Raw genomic sequence first — 19607 nt, 5'->3', positions numbered from 1 at the left:
AGTTTACATCCTATTTTCTTTTTCTTTTAAAGCTCTTGCAGCTAATTGCAAAATCCCAGTTAACTTCATTAAGTGGAGCAGCACAAAAAAATTACTTTAACATTTTGGACAAAATCGTTCAAAAGGGTAAGAATGATTGGTATGTTGGAGTCATGATCAAAAAACTTTCTGTGATACAGTTTTGGTTTTTTGTATATGTACTGCTTATATCAGTTGTTAAAGTGAGAGATGTATGAGACAGAAATTTTACATAAATCTTTTCATTCTAAATGTTTCATATTTTTCTTTTTGTGGCATTTGTACCAAGCATGCAAAGTATCATTCTGATAATCAGAAAGGTGACTTATTCCTTAAATTTTTGAGATGGTTTACCTCCTTTAGATAGCGACTTACTAATGCCCTAACAAGGCAAAATAATCAGCTGTCAGTTTTTCAATTTACACATTAGAAAATCCAGAGATTTGTTTGTTTAGGTAATAGATACTTCTGAGATTAATTAGTAGGCGTTCATAAGTGAAGGTAAATTGCCTTTCAGAAGTGTGTTTTAAATTCTCTGTCAGGTAACAGCTATACATATATAAGTGTGTCCATGTAAACATCTATTGGTGAGTGCACATAGTGGGGCAGCTAGATGGCTTAGTGGAGGGCATGGAGTCAGGAAGGCCTGGGTTCCAATCAGGCCTCAGACACTAGATATGTGACCCTGGGTAAGTCACTTAATCTGTGTTTGCCTTAATCCAGTGGGGAAGAAAATGGTAAACTCCTCCACTATGTTTGCCAAGAAAACCCCTCGGACAGTGTGGGCCATGAGGTAGTGAAGAGGACATAACTTGAATGACTGAACAAGTGTGCATATGCAGAAATCTATAGTTAAAAGTATACATGACACTTAAACGTTACATTGTTTTACATTCATAATTTTAAAGTCACTATTAATTAGTATATTGAAATATTACATTGCCTTTAAAAAAACTGTAAAAATTGCTCCTAAATTATCCACACCTCTCCCTCAAAAAAAATTACTACTAGGAAGTCACGAAAACTATCATATTTTTTTCCCATCTTGGAAGCAGGGCCTCTTCAAAATTATGGTAAAATTTGAAAAATTTTAAATTGATGATGAACTCCAGCACCAACTCTTACACTGGCTTTATTTTTTCCAGTTCTGGATGACCAGCAAAATCCTCGCCTCATCAAAGATCTTCTTCAGGATCTGAGTTCTACACTTTGTATTCTTATTAGGGGAGTAGGAAAATCTGTTTTGATTGGAAATATCAATATTTGGATTTGCAGGTTAGAAACTATCCTTAACTGGCAACAACAGCTACAAAACCTTCAGATGAACAAGGTATGTATGTGTATGTTTTTTTTCTTTACTGTACAATATATACTTGATAATACTGACAATTTACAGAATGCTTTATAAACACTGAAAGAGCCAATTAGAAATCTAAGGACTTGGGTTCAAACTCTACCCATCTTTATGCCTGGGAGCTCTTAGGCAGATCACCTAACCTCTTTGGCCCTCAGTTTCCTCCCTTTTAAAATGAGAGAGTTGAACTCCATGGTGTCTAAGGTGCCTTCTTGATTGAAAACTATGATCTTTGATCCTATGATTCTATACTTTATATATTTAATTTGCTCTAACATGACAGATTCCATATTATTAATTTCTCCATGTATCCCCAAAATCAGTCAGTGACAGTTCTAGATTTTGAACAAAACTTGTTTTGTTCTTACCAGTTATAGATTTTAAGATGAGTTAGGGTCAGAAGAAACCTTAAATATTTCACTAGTAGAAATATAGCAGGAATGGTAGTCATCCAATGGGTTTGAGGCCTTGAGTGAGTAGAGGTAAATTAATTTCGGTAACTTTTCCAGACTTTTCAGGAGGCACAATGTACTAACAGCAATGCTTTATTATTTAGTTTGTAGACCATCTAGTCCTTAAGTTCTTTATTTCCTCCTCTCCTATCTGAGAGTGAATTGCTTCTAAGCAATTATGCTAACTAGTTTTCTGAAGCAGAGTTGGCAAATAGATAATTTTGATGTTCTATCTTCTGTTCAGTTACCAAGCATTTATTTAGTATCTACTATACTAGCTGACCTTTCAAATCCTTTCATCTCTGAGATTCTGTGATTCTGAAAAGCTTCCTGGACTGTTGTGGTAATTTGCTTCTCTGTGGTATCCTGCCCAGCCAAGGCTTCTCGCTTGCCTATCAGCTTGATTGATGAGCTTCTGCATTTGATTGTTCACATACATTCTTTCCCTAAGGCTCCATTATTCTCCCTACTGCTTTGAAAGACACATTAAACATTTTCTCTTCTCCACCTTCTGGAAGGAACTCGCACCCTAACCAAGAATCTCCCCTGTAACATCCCTGATGAAGAGCCATTTAGCCTTCAACTGAGAACCTCTTGTGGTGAAGGACTCACTATGTCCCCAGGCAGTATGTTCCCCTTTTGGACAGTTCTAATAACTAGGAAGTTTTTTAATATATCAAGTCTAAATCATCCTTTTTAACTTTGGCCTTTTGGGACCAAGCAAAACAAGTCTAATCTCTATTCTCTGTGATTGTCCACAAATAAGAAAGTTACCATATTCTCCTTGACCCCAAGCTGTCTGTACTTATATTAAATATCCCCATTTCCTTCAGTTGATCCCCATATTGCTTGGCTTCTAGTCCTCATATCATCATGTTTATTCTTCTCTGGATTTCCTCTAATTTATCAGTTTTGCTCCTAGGAACACAAGGTTGTAGATTCAGAACTAGGAGAAACCACAGAAGCCATGTAGTCCCCCTGTCATTTTAATGAATAAGAAATTTAAGACTAAGGTTGAACAGGTAGTTAGTGGCAGAGCTATGGTTTGAGCCTGAGTCCTGACTTCAAATCCAGTATTCTTTCCATCATACGCCACTGTCTCCCTAAAATGTATCCAGAACAAAATATATTCTGATTATGAAAAAATACAGTTGAGACCATCCTCTTCCTCATTCTAGATACCAGCCTTAAAATAACAGAGACTAAATTGATGATAAGGTTTTTTTTAATTTTTTTGTTTGCCATGTCTTACTACTGACTTAATAAGTTCACAATTTACTAAAACGCTATATCTCTGGAATATAAACTACTACTTATGAATACTGACTTCATCCTGTACTAGATCACTTGATTTTTTGGAACCAGAATTGCAGAATTTTAGAGTTAAATGAGACCTACTCCATCCCATGCCCAAAGGAAATCCACATTATAATGTAGCCAACATGCTACAGTTAACCTCTGTTTGACATCCAGAGTTTCCACTAACCCATTCCATTCTGGGATAGCTCTGTTAGAAAGATTTTTCTTTTTTTAACATCAAGCCTAAATTTGCCTTTTTGAAATTTTCACCCATTGTTCCTGAGTCCTTGTACTTGAATATTTATATCATATCCTCACAAACATTTGCTTCCCCAGCCTACAATGGCATCCTTAATTACCAACCAGTTCTCATATTGTATGAATTCAAAGATTTCCACCGTCCTGGTTTCCCTACCTCAGATACACCTCAGCTTATCAGTGTCCTTCCTGAGCACAATACTCCAGAATACTGACCAGAGTAGTGTCCTAAAAAGGACTCTCGCCTCCTTATTCCTGGAATTGAGGCTTTTCTTACTGGAGCTCAAGATCAAATACACATCTTTTTTTTAAATTTTTTTAATATAGATTTATTTATTTTTAGTTTTCAGCATTTACTTCCACAAGATTTTGAGTTCCAAATTTTCACTTTATCTCCCCCCTCCCCCCACCCCAAGATGGCATGCATTCTTAATACCCCTTCCCCTAGTCTGCCCTCTCTTCTATCTCTCCCCCTTTCTCTTATCCCCTTCCCCTTCTATTTTCCTGTAGGGCAGGATAGACTTCTGTACCCCATTTCCTGTATTTCTTATTTCCCAGCTGCATATGAAAACATTTTTTTTAAACATGTGTAGTCCTTTATGGCTTCAGAAGCCAGAAAAAAATCCTCATTTTCAGACCTGCAGCTCTTTTCCTGGCTTCATTTTTTTTTTCAACAGGACCTTTATGCCTCACTTAAAGATAAAAATTTAAACATAAAAATGCACTGAAGAAGTAGCACATTTGTAGGGATAAATTTCAATTATAGAATCAATGAGTGCAAGGGGGGATAATAGAATCTTCACTGTTTTCATGGGGTGGTATTGGTGCCAGGTCCCACACACGGCAAAAAAGTTACTATATCATTGAGGTTAAAAAAGGAAGTAGAGAATTCAGATTGTAAACAACAAAGTAAAAATTTTCAGTTTTACTGATGAAATGACTGTATGGGATAAACAGAATTCAGAATAAAGTAGTGTCTGACCTGTTATGTCTCTCTCCCTGAACAGTGACTTATGACTTCAGGAAGCAGACACCATGAAATAAAGGTAGCTAAATAGTACAGCAAATAGAGAAATGAACCTGGAGTCAAGAGAACCTGAGTTCAGATCCTGCCTTATATTTATTACCTGTGTGGTGCTGTCGTATATACTATGTCAACTTAAGTTTCCTCCTCGGTAAAATGGGGGTGACAGTAGAACTTACCTCTGAGGATTGTTGTGAGGATAAGATGTGATAATGTTTATAAAGGTTTTTGCAAGATTTAAAGTGTTATATGAATACTAGTTATTATTATATTTTGTCTTCATGGATCAGGGACTAGTATTCCATCTCAGTACTACCATCATTCTCAGTACTACCTTAATAAATATTTATTGACTTGATAGGGATTAGTATAGAGTCTGGACATGTGGTTTCATTAGTATAGGGAAGTCCTGGGAGGAGAAATTCCTTCTACCAATGGAAGTCATCTTCTCTGTAATTTACAGTTTTAGAGAATTGTTTAGAACAGAGGTGTCAAATACTTGGCAGGCCTTCAGCACCCCTAAATGTGTCCTGAATCAAATTAAAATATAATTGGTAAATACGTTAAAAATAAATAAAAAAATATAATAGTAAACATGTGTTTTTAAAACTTTGGGTTCCAAATTTTCTCCCTTTCTCCCTCCCCACCCACCCTCAGTGAAAAGGCAATCAACTCAATGTAGCTTATAAATGTGCAGTTATGCAAAACACTTCCATAGTAGTCATGTTGTGAAAAACTGACTCTATTTCCCTTAATCCTATCCCACCCCCCCATTTATTCTATTCTTTCTTTTGACCCTGTCCCTCCTAGAAGTGTTTGCTTCTGATTACCCCCTTTCCCAATCTGCCTTCCTCTCTATCATCCCCCTGCTCTCTTGTCCCCTTCTCCCCCTAGATTTCCATATCCAATTGAATGTGTATGTTATTCCCTCCTTAAGCCAAATCCTATGAGAATAAGATTCCCTCATTCCCTCTCACCTTCCCCGTTTCCCCTCCACTGTAAGAGCCTTTTCTTTTCTTCTTCTCCTAGTATAATCCTCCCTCATCCCTCAATTTTATTCTCCAGATATGACCCCTTAATCTTCAACTCACCCTGTGCCCTCTATCTATCTTTCTATGCATACATATATATAATTTTTTCCTTCCAACTACCCTAATACTGACAAAGGTCCATGAGTTATAAATATCATCTTTCCATGCAGGAATGTAAACAGTTCAATCTTAATAAGTCTCTTATGATTTCTCTTTCCTGTTTACCTCTTCATGTTCCACTTGAGTCTTGTATTTGAAAGTCAAATTTTCTATTCAGCTCTGGTCTTTTCATCAAGAATGCTTGAAAGTCCTCTATTTCACTGAATGACCATTTTTTTCCCTGAAGGATTATACTCAGTTTTGCTGGGTAGGTGATTCTTGGTTGTAATCCTATCTCCTTTGCCCTCCAGAATATTATATTCCATGCCCTGTGGTCCTTTAATGTAGAAACTGCTAAATCTTGTGTTATCCTGATTGTGTTTCCACAATACTTGAATTGTTTCTTTCTGGCAGCTTGTAATATTTTCTCCTTGACCTGGGAACTCTGGAATTTGGCTACAGTATTCCTAGGAGTTTTCCTTTGGGGATCTCTTTCAGGAGGAGATTGGTGGATTCTTTCAATTTCTATTTTGCCCTCTGGTTCTACTATATCAGGGCAGTTCTCCTTAATAATTTCTTGAAAGATGATGTCTAGGCTCTTTTTTGATCATGGCTTTCAGATAGTCCAATAATTTTTAAATTCTCTCTCCTGGATCTATTTTCCAGGTCAGTTGTTTTTCCAATGAGATATTTCACATTGTGTTCTATTTTTTCATTCTTTTGGATTTGTTTTACAGTGTCTTGATTTCTCATAAAGTCAGTAGTCTCCAATTGCTCTATTCTAATTTTTAAGGAAGTATTTTCTTCAGTAATCTTTTGGACTTCCTTTTCCATTAGGCCAGTTTTTATTTTTAGGGCATTTTCTTCTCATTGGCTTTTTTGACCTCTTCTGCCATTTGGGTTAGGCTATTTTTTAAGGTGTTATTTTCTTCAGTATTTTTTTGTTGGTCTCCTTTAGCAAGCTGTTGACTTGTTTTTCATGATTTTCTTGCATCACTCTCATTTCTCTTCCCAGTTTTTCCTCTACTTCTCTTACTTGCTTCTCAAAATCCCTTTTGAGCTCTTCCAAGGCCTGGGACTGATTCATATTTTTCTTGGAGGCTTTGGATGTAGGAGCTTTGACTTTGTTGTCTTCTTCTGGTTGTATGTTTTGATCTTCTTTGTCACCAAAGTAAGGTAATATAGTCTGACTCTTTTTGTGCTACTTGCTCATGATCCCAGCCAATTACTTGAGTTTTAAACCTTTATTAAGGTAAGAGTCTGCTTCCAGTGTGGAGAATGTACTGTCCGAAGCTTCGGGAGTTTGTACAGCTGTTTTCAGAGATATTTGTAGGGACCTGTAAATTTTCAGTTCTTCCAAGGTGGTATGATAAGGGGCGAGGTGTTTACTCCTTTCCTGGCCTGTGCTCTGGTCTGTTAGTGACCACAAGCACTCCTTTCTGTCTTGGAACTGTGAGGAAGGTTTTCTCTTCACAAGCTCCACCATGCCAACACTCCTCCTCACCCCAAGACCGCCACCCAGAACTGTGACCCAGATCTAAGCACAGGCAAAGCAAGAGATACCTGCCTCAGCACCAGGAAAGAGTTCCCTGCAATCTCCCTCTGATCAGCCACTCGATTCTCCCTCAGTCTGTGGGCCAGAAGCTGAGGAAGCAGCTGCTACCCTGGGGCGAGCTTGGGAAATGGGGCTGAGACCTAGCTCCCCTCTTACTGCAGAAACAGACTTTTCCCACTGACCTTCTAAGTTGTCTTTGGCGTTCGTGGGCGGAGAGGCCTGGCAACCGCCACAGCTGACAGTGATTCAGTCCTCTGAGGTCTGCTCCAGGTTCGCTGCAGCCTGCGTGCCCACACTGAGCTGTGCTCCTCTATCCGCCCAGTGCAGTATGCCTTTTGGATCAACCGTCCAGGTGTCTTGGGCTGGAAATTTGCTTCACTCTGTCTTTTTGTGGGTTCTGCCGCTTTAGAATTTGTTTAGAGCCATGTTTTATAGGTATTTGGAGGGGTTTGGGGGAGAGCTCGAGCAAGTCACTGCTTTCACTCTGTCATCTTGGCTCTGCCCCCCAAATAAACATTTCGGGTTGTCATATCATACTGCTGACATACTAAACTCACAAACCACTAAACTCTCTAGATGTTTTTCAGACAAACTGCTATCTAGCCATGTTTCCCACATCGTGTAGTTCTGAGGCTGATTCGTTTGACCCAAGCCTAAGACTTGCATTATTCTCTACTGGATATCATCTTATTAGATTCAACCCAATATTCTAACCTGTCAGTCATTTTGGATCCTGACTGTGACATACAGTTTCTTAACTATCCCTTCTAGCTTTGTGTCATTTGAAAATTTTATAAACATGCCATGAATGCTTCTTTATCCAAGTCCTTGATAAAAATGGCAGGCAGCATAGGGCCAGTTTCCTGGGGAACTACCCTGGAAACTTTTCTTCCAAATTGATATTAAACCATTAATGACTATTCTTTGAGTCTATCCATTTATCAAGTACTAGAGGCAGCTAAGTATACCGTCTAGGTCATATTTCTCTTTTTTCCCCACAGGAATACCACAAGATATTTCATTACTAAAAGTAAACTAAATCTATAGCATTCTTCATGTACCCTGTTGTCAAATAAAGAAAGCAAGGTCCCCTCTTCTTTCTATTCTTTTACACTGATCAGTTAGAAACTTTCTCCTTCCCTCTATGTGGTCCCAATGTCTTTTCTCTAGGTCTTTGGTTTAGGATTCCAGCCACAACCCAAGAAGGAGAATATGTATTATACTAAGCTCCCACAATCCGTTTGCCTCAATTAGGGCTACAAATAGTTGTGATGTAGGCAAATGCATAAGAGAACACAAATGCCATTCCCCCAATTTGAGCATATGAAATTTCGCTTATATGAATTGGTAAATTCATTACCAGGAAAAGAAAAGAACAAATTTTTATATCAGTTTCTGAAGTGACATTGTGAAGTGCCCAGGGAAAAAATGTTCATAGATTAAATTCATAATGACCCCAGCTATTATTGTAAGTAAGCAATTGTCTGTTTAAGCAAAAACTGAAGGTTGGAACTCAAAGAAGCAAATTTGACCTCATAGTTGTCACTAAGACTTGGGAGGGACTAAGCCCATAATTAAAATCTGGCTCTGATTTGCTATACCTTTCTCAGTAGAAACAGGATGGGAAGGAGTTGGAAGGTGATGTAGCATTGTATTTTAAGATATATTCATGTGAGAAAACCCATATACTAGAGAAAGGAAGCTTGATGGAGAATATTTGTATGAATATTAATGGAGGGAAAAACAGAAGCAGTTGTATTATCCAAGCAGTGATACTGCAGAGGTCTGAACAGAAAGAGGAAATAGATAAGGAGTTTTGGAAATAGATTGTAAGTCTGATGCAGAGGCATAATAATGGAGAGGGACTTCAATTATCCAGTCATCTCCTGGAGCTCACTTTTTACTAACCACAGAGAAGTAAACAAAACAAAATGTGTGTGTATATGTGTGTGTGTGTGTGTGTGTGTGTGTGTGTGTGTGTGTGTGTGTGTGTGTGTTTTAGGAAAATTTATTGACTGATATATAGCTGACCATGTCTAGGGAAAAGAGGAAAAACTAAGAACATAGGTACTGTAGTTTTCCTAAACATTTTTCAGATGAATGAAATGTTCTTGTCCAGGCCCATAGATTGATTCTTATGCCAACTATCAGCTACTACATGAAGGCAAGTAGCTATAGATTTAGCATGGGGGGTAGCAGTAACAACTAATAAGTTCTTGACTTTCCTTCATGATAATCTCATCCATCCAAAGATGGAAAAGCCAACAAAAGGGAATTCAGTTTTCAGTCTGATTCTCACCATCAGGGAAGAACGGTTGTTATAGTGGAAGTGCTGGGAATCCTAGAGGAAAGCGATCATTTCCTCCTATAATTTGTGATAGAAGAAAAATAGGCGGGTATAGTTTGACATGCACAAGATTTTGCAGAGCAGATTGCCAACAGTTCAAAGGATGGATAAGTAGGAGGCCATGAACTAAACTTTGGGTAAAAGCAGCCCAAGAGGTAAATGGGAATTGATCAATGTGGTTGCACAGGGATCCCACCTATACACTTACACCCACTCACATATGTATATATGTGTATATGGGTGTGTGTGTATATGTAGATACACACATACAGCTATCTGTATGCACACAGAAAGATACATAAATGTGTATATGTTGTATATGTGATGGAATCAAGGGCAAGTAACAGAGAAAGAATATGAGAGCTTTCTATGCTATTATAAAAATTGAGCTGAGAGCACTAAAGCTCAGAATGAATCAAGAGTGTAACATGGTGCTAAGAGCCAAAAAAAAAAGGTTTTATTTATTTTGGTATTTTTAAAGTTATATTGGGGAAAAGATTACAATAAAAAAATAGGACTACAGCTTGGGGTGGATAGGAAAAGGAGAAGAGATAGGTGCTCAGTTCTTACCTTTTTTTTGCTAAGAAAATTGATAACTAGACTGGAAATGAGAGAATAGCCAAATGGAGAAATGGGGAATAGCCAACAGGGAACTGGTGCATAGGATGCATAAGGACATAGTAAGGGAACACCTATCTACCTAGCTATCCTTGATAAGTTGACTGGCCCAGATGACCCCCATTATTGGGAACTGCAAGAATTGGCAAATATTATTGCTGCCATGATATCTGAAAGATCAAGAACAGGAAATGTTACAAAAGACTGAAGAAAGGCTAATTTTGCCATGATTAAAAAAAAAGTAGAGAATAGAATTTTCAAACTATAGATCAGTGAACTTGACTTTGAATTCTGGGAAAATTCTAAAACAGGCAGCTAGATGGCGCAGTAGATAGAGCATTGGCCCTGGAATCAGGAGGACCCAAGTTCAAATCCAGCCTCAGATACTTGATACTTATTAGCTGTGTGACCCTGGGCAAGTCACTTAACCCATCCAAAACAAAAAAGAAAGAAAAGAAAAAGAACATCTAAAACATCATTAAAGAGGTGGTTAGTGAATATCTAGACAAGAGAGTCGGATTTCAAAAAGTCTTCATGTCTTCCTCAAAAACAGGTCACACCAAACTAATTTTTGACAGAGTTACTGAACTAGTCAATCAGAGCACTGTGTAGCAAAGCATTTGATAAAGTATCTCAGTGTTATTCTTGGGTTAAAAATGGAGAGATGTAGATTAAACTAAAGTACAGTTGATAATTCAGAATTGTTTGAATGACCATCTCAAAGTCATTGTTAAAGGTTCCATTTTAGTTTGGCAAGATGTCTTCAGTGTGGTGCTATGAGAAATTAATGCTTGGCTCTATGCTGTTTTACATTTTCAGTGATTTACTTTATCAGTGATTTGGGTAAAGGCATAGATGGCATGCTCCTCTGCTTTGCAGATGACACAAAAGTAACGCATTGGGTGACAGTCAAGATCCGAAAAGGTGTTGATAGGCTCAAACACTGAGCCAAATCTAATGAGATAAAATTCAGTAGGGATAAATGTAGTCTTACTGGGTTGAGGAAATCAACTTCACAAGTACATCTTGGTTAGATAACAACTTGAAAAAAGATTTAGAGGCCTCAAAAAAAGTTCATTTGATGTTGGGCTGCATTAAAAGAACCTTAGCCAACAGAATAAGTTGGCTCTGGTCAAATCACACCTGGCTGTCCAAAAGTGAAATAGGCTCCCTTTAGTAGTAGTAGATTCCCTTTCGATGAAGGTCACGAAGCTGAAGGTGGATGGCCACTTGTTGGCAATGGACTTCCCTTTCATATATTTTTTTGTACTCGATAGCCATTGAGGTCATAGGATCATAATTCTAGAGTTAGAAGGGACCTTAGAGGTCATCTAGCCCAACTTGCTTATTTTCCAGTGAAGAATCTAAAGCCCAGAGAAATAAGTTAATCCAGATCACATCAGCTGTAGGTAGCAAAGCTGGGATTCAAATGCATGGCATTTAGTTCCAAATCCAGCATTCTTTCTGCTGCACACCCCCTAGTCTCTAAGTTGTTCTTGTCACGTCCTCTTCAAGTTAATTTCTTCTGATAGCCTCCTTTCTAAAAGTCCCATTATTTACATGTCTTTATGATTGCTCTCTCTAGTGCTCATCTTGCATTTTTCCTGGTTCATATTATTGACAGTAGGAAAGAAAGTGGATGGAAGCATATCTGGCCTTGGTATGTCTACACTGCTTTGTCACAAAGCTCGTCGTTTCTGTACCCATTACCACCACTTTCCATGTTCTTTTTTATTCTCATATGATTTTATGAGTTACTCTAAGGATTTTTACTTCCCCTATGAATGCTAGTTGAAACCAGTGATAAAAGCTCACTCACAGTGTCAAGTGATTTAGTTGCATTTTGTAGCTTCTAAAAGTAAACCAACCAAATTAGCCTGAGACTGCTTAATATAATAAGTCATGGTCTTTCAACCTGCTGGTCTAATGCTGAATTGGTGCCTTATGTTTATTCATAGCCAATTTTAAGGTGATATCAGAAGTCAGAGAGTGGAATAATAATGGCCAAGGGCTTTTACAGATCACTGATAGTCTAAAGTGTAGGACATTTCTTGAAATTAAATTCAGTTTGGCCTCAGAAATCTGGTTGCTTATTTCCAACTCATGAGACTTTTTTTCTTTAATTTTCATGCATTATTCTAACAAAAGAGATTTTGGTAACCTTACAAAAAAATCTTTCTCAAATTTTAATCTACCAGAAATACATAGAATATAATTATAGATTGGTAAGTCTCTAAAAGCAGCAGCAACCTCCCTCCCAATTATCTTAATTAAACATTGCTTCCATTTGACAATTTTGTGAGAGTTGGTCCTACCAGTTCACTTCCTTGAAGCAAAATTAAATTTGCCAGCTTGGGACAGCGTGTGGGAAATCTACTGCTTCTTAGTATGCATTTTTTAAGCCATAATTGAGCCATTGCTAGATTAACCATTTTAAAAATCTTCTTTTAACAGAAATACTCTCTACTTCTAACCAGCTACCATTTTCTCCTTAAAAATTTCCCCCAAACACATTAATTTTGAGAAGTTCATTACTTCTTTAGTAGTAGCATTGTAAAAGTAAAAAGCAGCTGCATACCTTCATAGCTCTGAGATTTAATCACTTTTTTAAATTGATCTCTTTCATATCTGCCCTATTTTCTGTCAGTCACTGTAGTGATCTTTATTCTTCATCCATAAAGCAGCCATCTAACTTTCTCTGACTATCCATCACACACATTTCCTCTTTGAAGACAGGTAGGGCTTGCGTTCTCAAATTAGCAATCTGGTAGTCAGTTCTGAGACCTCAGAGGAGAAGAAAGCCCAAAGCTCCCTTAAGTCTTGGGAAATAGGTAAGGCACAAATACTGAATAAATAAAGAAAAAAAGTTACCTAGCAGCAATCAGGTCTTCAGTCTGGCTCAAACAGCTTCATTTTGCTTTGGAGATGTCTTTGTTCTTCTTGGTAGATGAAAGGTTTGAAAATCCTTTAAAAATAAGTTCTGGTACTTTGTTGTATTTTGAAAATCCAGGATGGCAGCTGTGTGGATAGTTAGTGGTTTGATTAGAACCCTGTAGTTCCTCCAGATGTTTGAAGTGATTCCTGTGAAAAGATCCATGTGTATACACTGATACATAAAAAACTCTCTCATTATATTAACTATGCCTATTTGTCTGCTCCTTAAGCACTGTTTTGTGAAGTTGAGTAGTATTGTTCTATGAAAGTGTGAAGCTGCAGGCCCTCTTCTTCCCCTAAAACACTGTGATTTTTTTCCCCCTGAAGATAAAATTAGTGTGCTGCCACTTACCAGTTCTATGATTCTTTATGAATCTTATGCTGCAATTGAAAATACATTACTGATTTTTATTTTGAAGGACATCTATTTAAATTCCTGCTTTATTTTTATCATCACAATAACTTGAGATAGGTGGGGCTGTTATTATCCCTGTGTGACTTATTGGTCATGAAGCTAGCTATTGGTAAAGGTAGGACAGGAACTCTGTTGTCTTTACTTAGCCATGTGTTCTTTCCACCTGGATTTCCAGCCTGCCTTAAGAAAGTTTCTCATTTCAGCAACCAAGTTTTTGAAATAGAAATTCTCTTCTCTTAGTGTAGGGAAGAAGGGAGCACCTGTTTAAAATTATGTTTAATTCTGGTATTGGTGGAAAGGCTATTAGATGGGGATAATTTTGCATGCACATTATCTTTTGTGTGTATATCCTGCCTTAAGCATGCTGCCGCTACTAAGCAGTAAGTATAAAGTTGCTAGCTACATCCCTGAATAAAATATGCTTAGATGTTTCCATCACTAGTCAAAAGATAACCCATGTTATCTTCTGAATAACCCATGTAATCACGTCATATTTGTATAAACTATGCAACTCTATTCAAACTTTTCAGATTTTACAAATTCACTAATTCACCAAGTACTTATTGAGCAATTAAAAACTTCAAGACAAGCACAGCTAATTGTACATTTATACAGTACAAATATTGGGGCAGCTAGGTGGTGCAGTGGATAGAGCACTGGCCCTGAAGTCAGGAGGACCTGAGTTCAAATCTGGTCTCAGACCAAACACTTGACAGTTACTAGCTGTGTGACCCTGGGCAAGTCACTTAATCCCAATTGCCTTTAAAAATTTAAAAAAAAATTTTTTTTAAAGTACAAATATTGTTTTGAAAATAGGTACCAATGTTAATAGCTTTTGTATTGCTCTTATTTTAGAATATTATCATATGTTTCATTACTTTTCCAGTATATCTTCTAGTTATTCTACTAGCTATAACTTTTTTAGGGGCTAGGGAAAAGAAAACCAAGGGGTCAACAACCAAGCAAACTCTGCCTTCCACTCACTTGAGCTGGCTTGGTTAGGCCCAGAAGTCAAGCCCTTGGGGCTATGCCATAGTCCAGAGAGCTCCCCAAGTTATTTCTTCTTAGGTCATATTTTAGGGTATAGATTCATATTTGTCAGCAGTATTCACTGAATGATTCCTATGTAAAATTGTTCCATGCCTATAAGAGTTCTCAAGTGAAACAAAAGAGACAGCCCCTATCTTAACAATTGGAAATTGGGGGAGGAGGAAGCATCCATATATTAAAAAGCACCATAAATAAGTACAGAACACTAATGCAAACACCACTTGAGGAAGGATATAGGAAGTAGTATTCTTTTTACATTCCTACATTTGCCCTATATTAAGTGTAGTAGTAACTAAAAGTTCTTTCAATGATAACTGAGGTTTGTATTTTGATACAGTAGTTCAGGTTTGGTATTATTGGACCCATGGGATGACCCTAGACAACTTGAGCCCCTGAGTTAACCCTGGAATTAAATGCAGCCTTCCTGTAGACCCCCTGTAACACAGGAGCTCAGCTCCATCACAGATTCACTGGGTTCAGGCAGACTTAGAAGAACATTGGTGCCCCAGATAAAGGGTTATATTACTTTATTCTCACAGGGGCCAACAAGACAAGGGGTGGGGACATCTGTCCCTATGGCATCCACTTAATCACTTTATTCTCACAGGGCTGGGCAAGATGAGGAATAGGAGCACTTGTTCCTACAGCATCCCCGTAATTCTCAATAGTGGCAGGTCGAGAAAAGCACAGAGAATATCTGCATTCACATTCCGCACTTATTGACCAGTGCTCGTTTGATTTATAGAGAAGCATACAAAGAAGGCATTATGCCAACAATAAGCTCATAAGAGTACATTAAGTATGGCTACATAATGATGTGTCAGCATAAAGCAAATGCAGTGTGAAGGTGTTTATGGGCTAAGGATCCTGGGAACTTATATCAAATTGGATCCATACCACCTTAAACACACCTCCTTTAAGGGAACATATGTTCAGCTCTGCTAGTTTACATAATCACATTACTTCTCTGATAGTTTTCATTTTTGTTCTAGAAGTTGTAAATATAGATTTTTTCTTTTAATAGCTTATAGCTCTTAAGATTCTCTGGTTTATACTTTATAAATTCCCAGACAACCTCACATCCAGAAATACTATGGTGGCCAATGATGGGAAGTATTGGTACATTTCAGTAGACTTCAGCAGAATTCTTCCCAAATGAGAACTATTTCACAGCTACACACAGAATCATGGCTACATGGCATGTGTATGTGTGTGTGTTTTAGAATCTGGAAGAGATCAGGTCTCCTAAGCCCAATCCAGTGTTCTTTCTTGACTGACTGACCAACCAGGCTGCTCAATAAAATAATGGCATTTTAGTTTATCAGCCTCTATCTTTATACTGACTACCATAATTCCCTAGATGATTGTAGGCATCTTCCATGTTCTTATAGTGTAGTAATTTCCACCACCTAACTTTCACACCTATACCTTTTTTGAAGTGACCGTTGTTTCATATACAATTGTAGTGTATTAGCCAGTTCAGGGTAATGATAATATTTTCTCTGGAACTGTTAAGTTTAAATATAAATAAATTATGTGTCTTTTATTGTTTCTTTCAATGAAATGCTACCCCATTTTTTTTCCAGCAAGTAAATAATGGCCTTACACTTAGTGATCTTCCTCTGCACATGCTGAATAATATATTATATAGATTCTCGGATGGATGGGATATCATTACTTTAGGCCAAGTGACCCCAACATTATACATGCTCAGTGAAGACAGGCAATTATGGAAGAAACTTTGCCAGTACCATTTTGCAGAAAAACAGGTAAGATGTATATGGTGGTAGAAATATGTTTCTCTGCCTTTTGAGAAGACTATATGTAAATATATTCATTTACTCAACTGTGCTCTGCAAAGCATTCATATTATTACTGTTTCAGCAAAACTAGCTAGTAACATTCAGAAGCAGAATGAACTGCTTCATGAAGTAGTGGGATTTCTTCTGATGGAGGTCTTCAGGCAAAGGTAGGATGTTATGGAAGGAATTCTTGTTCAGGTAAAGTTTGAACTCGATGGCCGCAGAGGTCCCCTCCATAGCTGAGGTTCTGTTTGTGATTGTCACACGTTGTCTGATCCAAGTGCATTTTGTAGATTGTAGAGAGATATTGTTTGATATGTGGGAGAAAAAAAGTAATTCCAGAGAATAACATGATCAAGTGATGTGAATTCTCTTTTCATGTCCTTTTTGGTGAAGGACTGTGGAAGCAAATGTTGAATTTTTTCCCTTAAATTGTTAGTTTCCTTTTACCTTTACTGATATAAGCATGGATATACACTATTCTTCATCCTTCAATGAGCGTTTTTCTCTCAACTCTTTGCCCTTCCTACCTCTCCTTTCATCTTTCAAGAGAACTTCTTTGTATCTAAATATTGTCCACAAAGATCTTATTGTATTTAGGCTCTTAATGTGTAATTAGGACATGAAAATAAGAACTAACTTGTGTCAGACAAACTTTATGTGGAATTTATCTAATATCAGCATTTAAAATTGCTGAGGAATTAAAGTTACATAAGTCATGTACTTCATAGTTATGTGTCTAGTTCTCAACATGGCATAGCTTTGAAATTTATTACAGATTAAAAAGGAATTTGATAAGTGAATAGTAAAAGAAAGAAGATTAAGTTCTAAAGGTGAAAGGAATGTGAGAATTTGTTGGGAGTCAAAGAAGGACCCAGGAGAATAAGGTGAGAGAAGATTGGGAGTAAGAAAAAAGAAAAGTGTGGGGAGGTGCCTTATGAGATAAAAACCAAATCTTAGAAATTCTTGCTTCCTCTCATATATGGACATTGAAACATCATAAGGTGAATGTTCTTGAAACACCTGGAAGGCAGACTTTTTCTTCTCAAGGCATGTTCATTCTCCAGTTATGAACATTACATAGTCCCATTTTGGGAAGTATATTTTGGAGGCACTTGCCCTAATTCCTCTGCTTTCTCATACATATGCGTATATGTATTCTTAGTCTCTTAGAATTTTTTTCAGTCACTGTTATTGATCAGGACTATCCACTTTGTTGTTAATGGATTTTCCCAAGTGAGGAAATACATTGCATTTGTATAAATCCAGATTCCAGAGCATTATAGGAACAACTTTTCAAGGCTTCTGTGAAGTTCTTAGACCTTTTTGCTACAATTATCACTAAAGTAACTTACATGAGTCACTTAGCTTTTTAACATTTAGATTAGTTGGGTTTTATGTAGCAATTAGCACTTGGAGACATGACATTTATGTACAGATTTTCTTAGACCAAGAAGTATAAAAAACACATAATTGTCAAAATTGACTCACTAAAACTGTCTATAGTTTATAGATTTATAAGTCTACGTAGTATATGGTTTATAAAAATATTGAATATGAGATATATGAATATCATTTAGAAATTAATTTATGTAAATCTCATGCATTGAGAAATATTTCAGAATCTGTGGCAGGGTGGGGTGAATTCAATATAACAATTTTCACTTGAATCTCATTATTTTAAATCCTATATATACATGTATGTATATTTACATATATACATATACATATACATATACATATCTACATATAAAACATTAAAAGTTAAAATCTTACCAGAAGTTACAGGGTTAAGAAGAGCACCATGCATTTGTTTTCATATTCCCAATGTGAAATTAATGAAAGGAAAAAAATAAAAGCCAAATATTTGTTTTAACTTTCTAGGAATGCATTTTAAGTAATTTTTAAAAGATAATATTAGCCATATATATCAGTAATTGTTATCTAATGATCCCTTTTGAAACTCATCTACCTATTCACCTCAGTATAATTTATGACATTTAAACTGGGGGAAAATAATTTGTACCATAATTTTCCAGGATAAACTAAATGAAATTTATTTCCATTAAGGTAATATAGACATAAGATCCACCATGGAGGATTGAGAAATGAGGAATTTCCTTAATAGAACTGATGAATGAGTAACAAGGGGAGGCTGCAGATCCTTTATAAAAATAGATGGGTCTGGGACTTTCTGAGTGTTAATCTAGTTGATATTTAAGTAGTTGATTTAATTTAATTTGAAGAAAGCATAAGTTCAATGACTATATAATTATAAATGTACCATCAACTTACATTTTGTGTGTTTTATTCCCAAGTTTTCATCTGTTCATTTATTCATCCAACCCATATTTATTCAGTATCCACTTTGTGCAAGGCACTATCTCCTAAATTCATAATAGGTAATAAAATTGTCATGAGAGTACAACTAACATTACTCACATTGGTTCTTGTTCTAAGAATTGAAGCACATTTTCAAAGGTCATTAGAAAAAAGTGTTTGGGAGAAAATAATCCCTTTTTATTAGAAAACTGAATTAGTGTGGGTGTGCCTTTCACCAGCAGCAGACTGGAAGCAGCACTTCACTGGTTGGCTCTTTTGTGAGTTACTATGAACAGAAATATTCATCTCTTGTTGGTCAAACCTTTCTAACTTGCTAGGCTGAGACTGAGAGCTCAGAACAAGATTTTAACGGAGGAATGAATATGAGTTATAATTAAAGATTATGCCTTTTGGAGATTTGATGTATACTATCCTGGAGCATCTGAACAAACTCATTGTGACTTTTTTAGAAAAAGGAAAAATAGCACTCCAGGAAGGGTAAAGCTGCTCACAGAGCTGGCTCATACATACAAGCCAAACCTGGATAAACTACCTCCTTTTGATTTATACTGAACATTAAAGTTAGGACTCTTGGAAGAATTTCACAGACCTTTCTGAATGTGAACTTTGGGCTGTTTTGATGCTAAAAAAAAAATTCTACCTAAATCCCATGGATTCAATTATCATGTCTCTGCGGATGATTCTTAGATCTGTTCATCCAACCCTATGGTCACTTTCTAACCTCCAGTCTCACATCTCCAACTGCCTAGTGGATGTCTTGAATTGAATGCCCATAGATACCTTAAACTCAACATGTCCAAAACTGAACTCATTATTTTTCCCTCAAAACTAATCCCTCTTCCTAATTTCCCTATTACTGATGAGGGTGTTGCCATTCTTCCGATCACAAAAAGCTCCCAATCTAGGTGTCATCGTAATTTTTTGCTTTCACTCCCATTATCCAATCAGTTGCCAAGTCCTATAGATTCTACTTTCACATCAGCTGTCATACACACCCCTTACTCTCCT

The 19607-nt window shown here is 36.8% G+C and overlaps 1 protein-coding gene across 3 annotated transcripts in view; it reads left to right on the top strand.

The window, feature by feature from the left end:
- Positions 1-19607, top strand: part of FBXO25 (F-box protein 25) — a 103349-nt gene that overhangs the window by 69496 nt on the left and 14246 nt on the right. For 2 of the 3 annotated variants that reach the window (XM_020972992.2, XM_020972994.2), the window contains exons 6-8: positions 33-126; positions 1164-1348; positions 16041-16223. In XM_020972992.2, coding sequence (XP_020828651.1) covers positions 33-126; positions 1164-1348; positions 16041-16223 — 462 coding nt within the window. The remainder of the gene's footprint in view (positions 1-32; positions 127-1163; positions 1349-16040; positions 16224-19607) is intronic. The other variant, XM_020972995.2, reaches the window with a different exon arrangement.

The sequence above is a fragment of the Phascolarctos cinereus genome, unplaced genomic scaffold, assembly GCF_003287225.1.
Source record: "Phascolarctos cinereus isolate Bilbo 61053 unplaced genomic scaffold, phaCin_HiC Scaffold_2;HRSCAF=192, whole genome shotgun sequence".
NCBI lineage: Eukaryota > Metazoa > Chordata > Mammalia > Diprotodontia > Phascolarctidae > Phascolarctos > Phascolarctos cinereus.
Note: the sequence above shows the minus strand (reverse complement) of the source record. Positions and strands in the feature narration are given on the sequence as shown.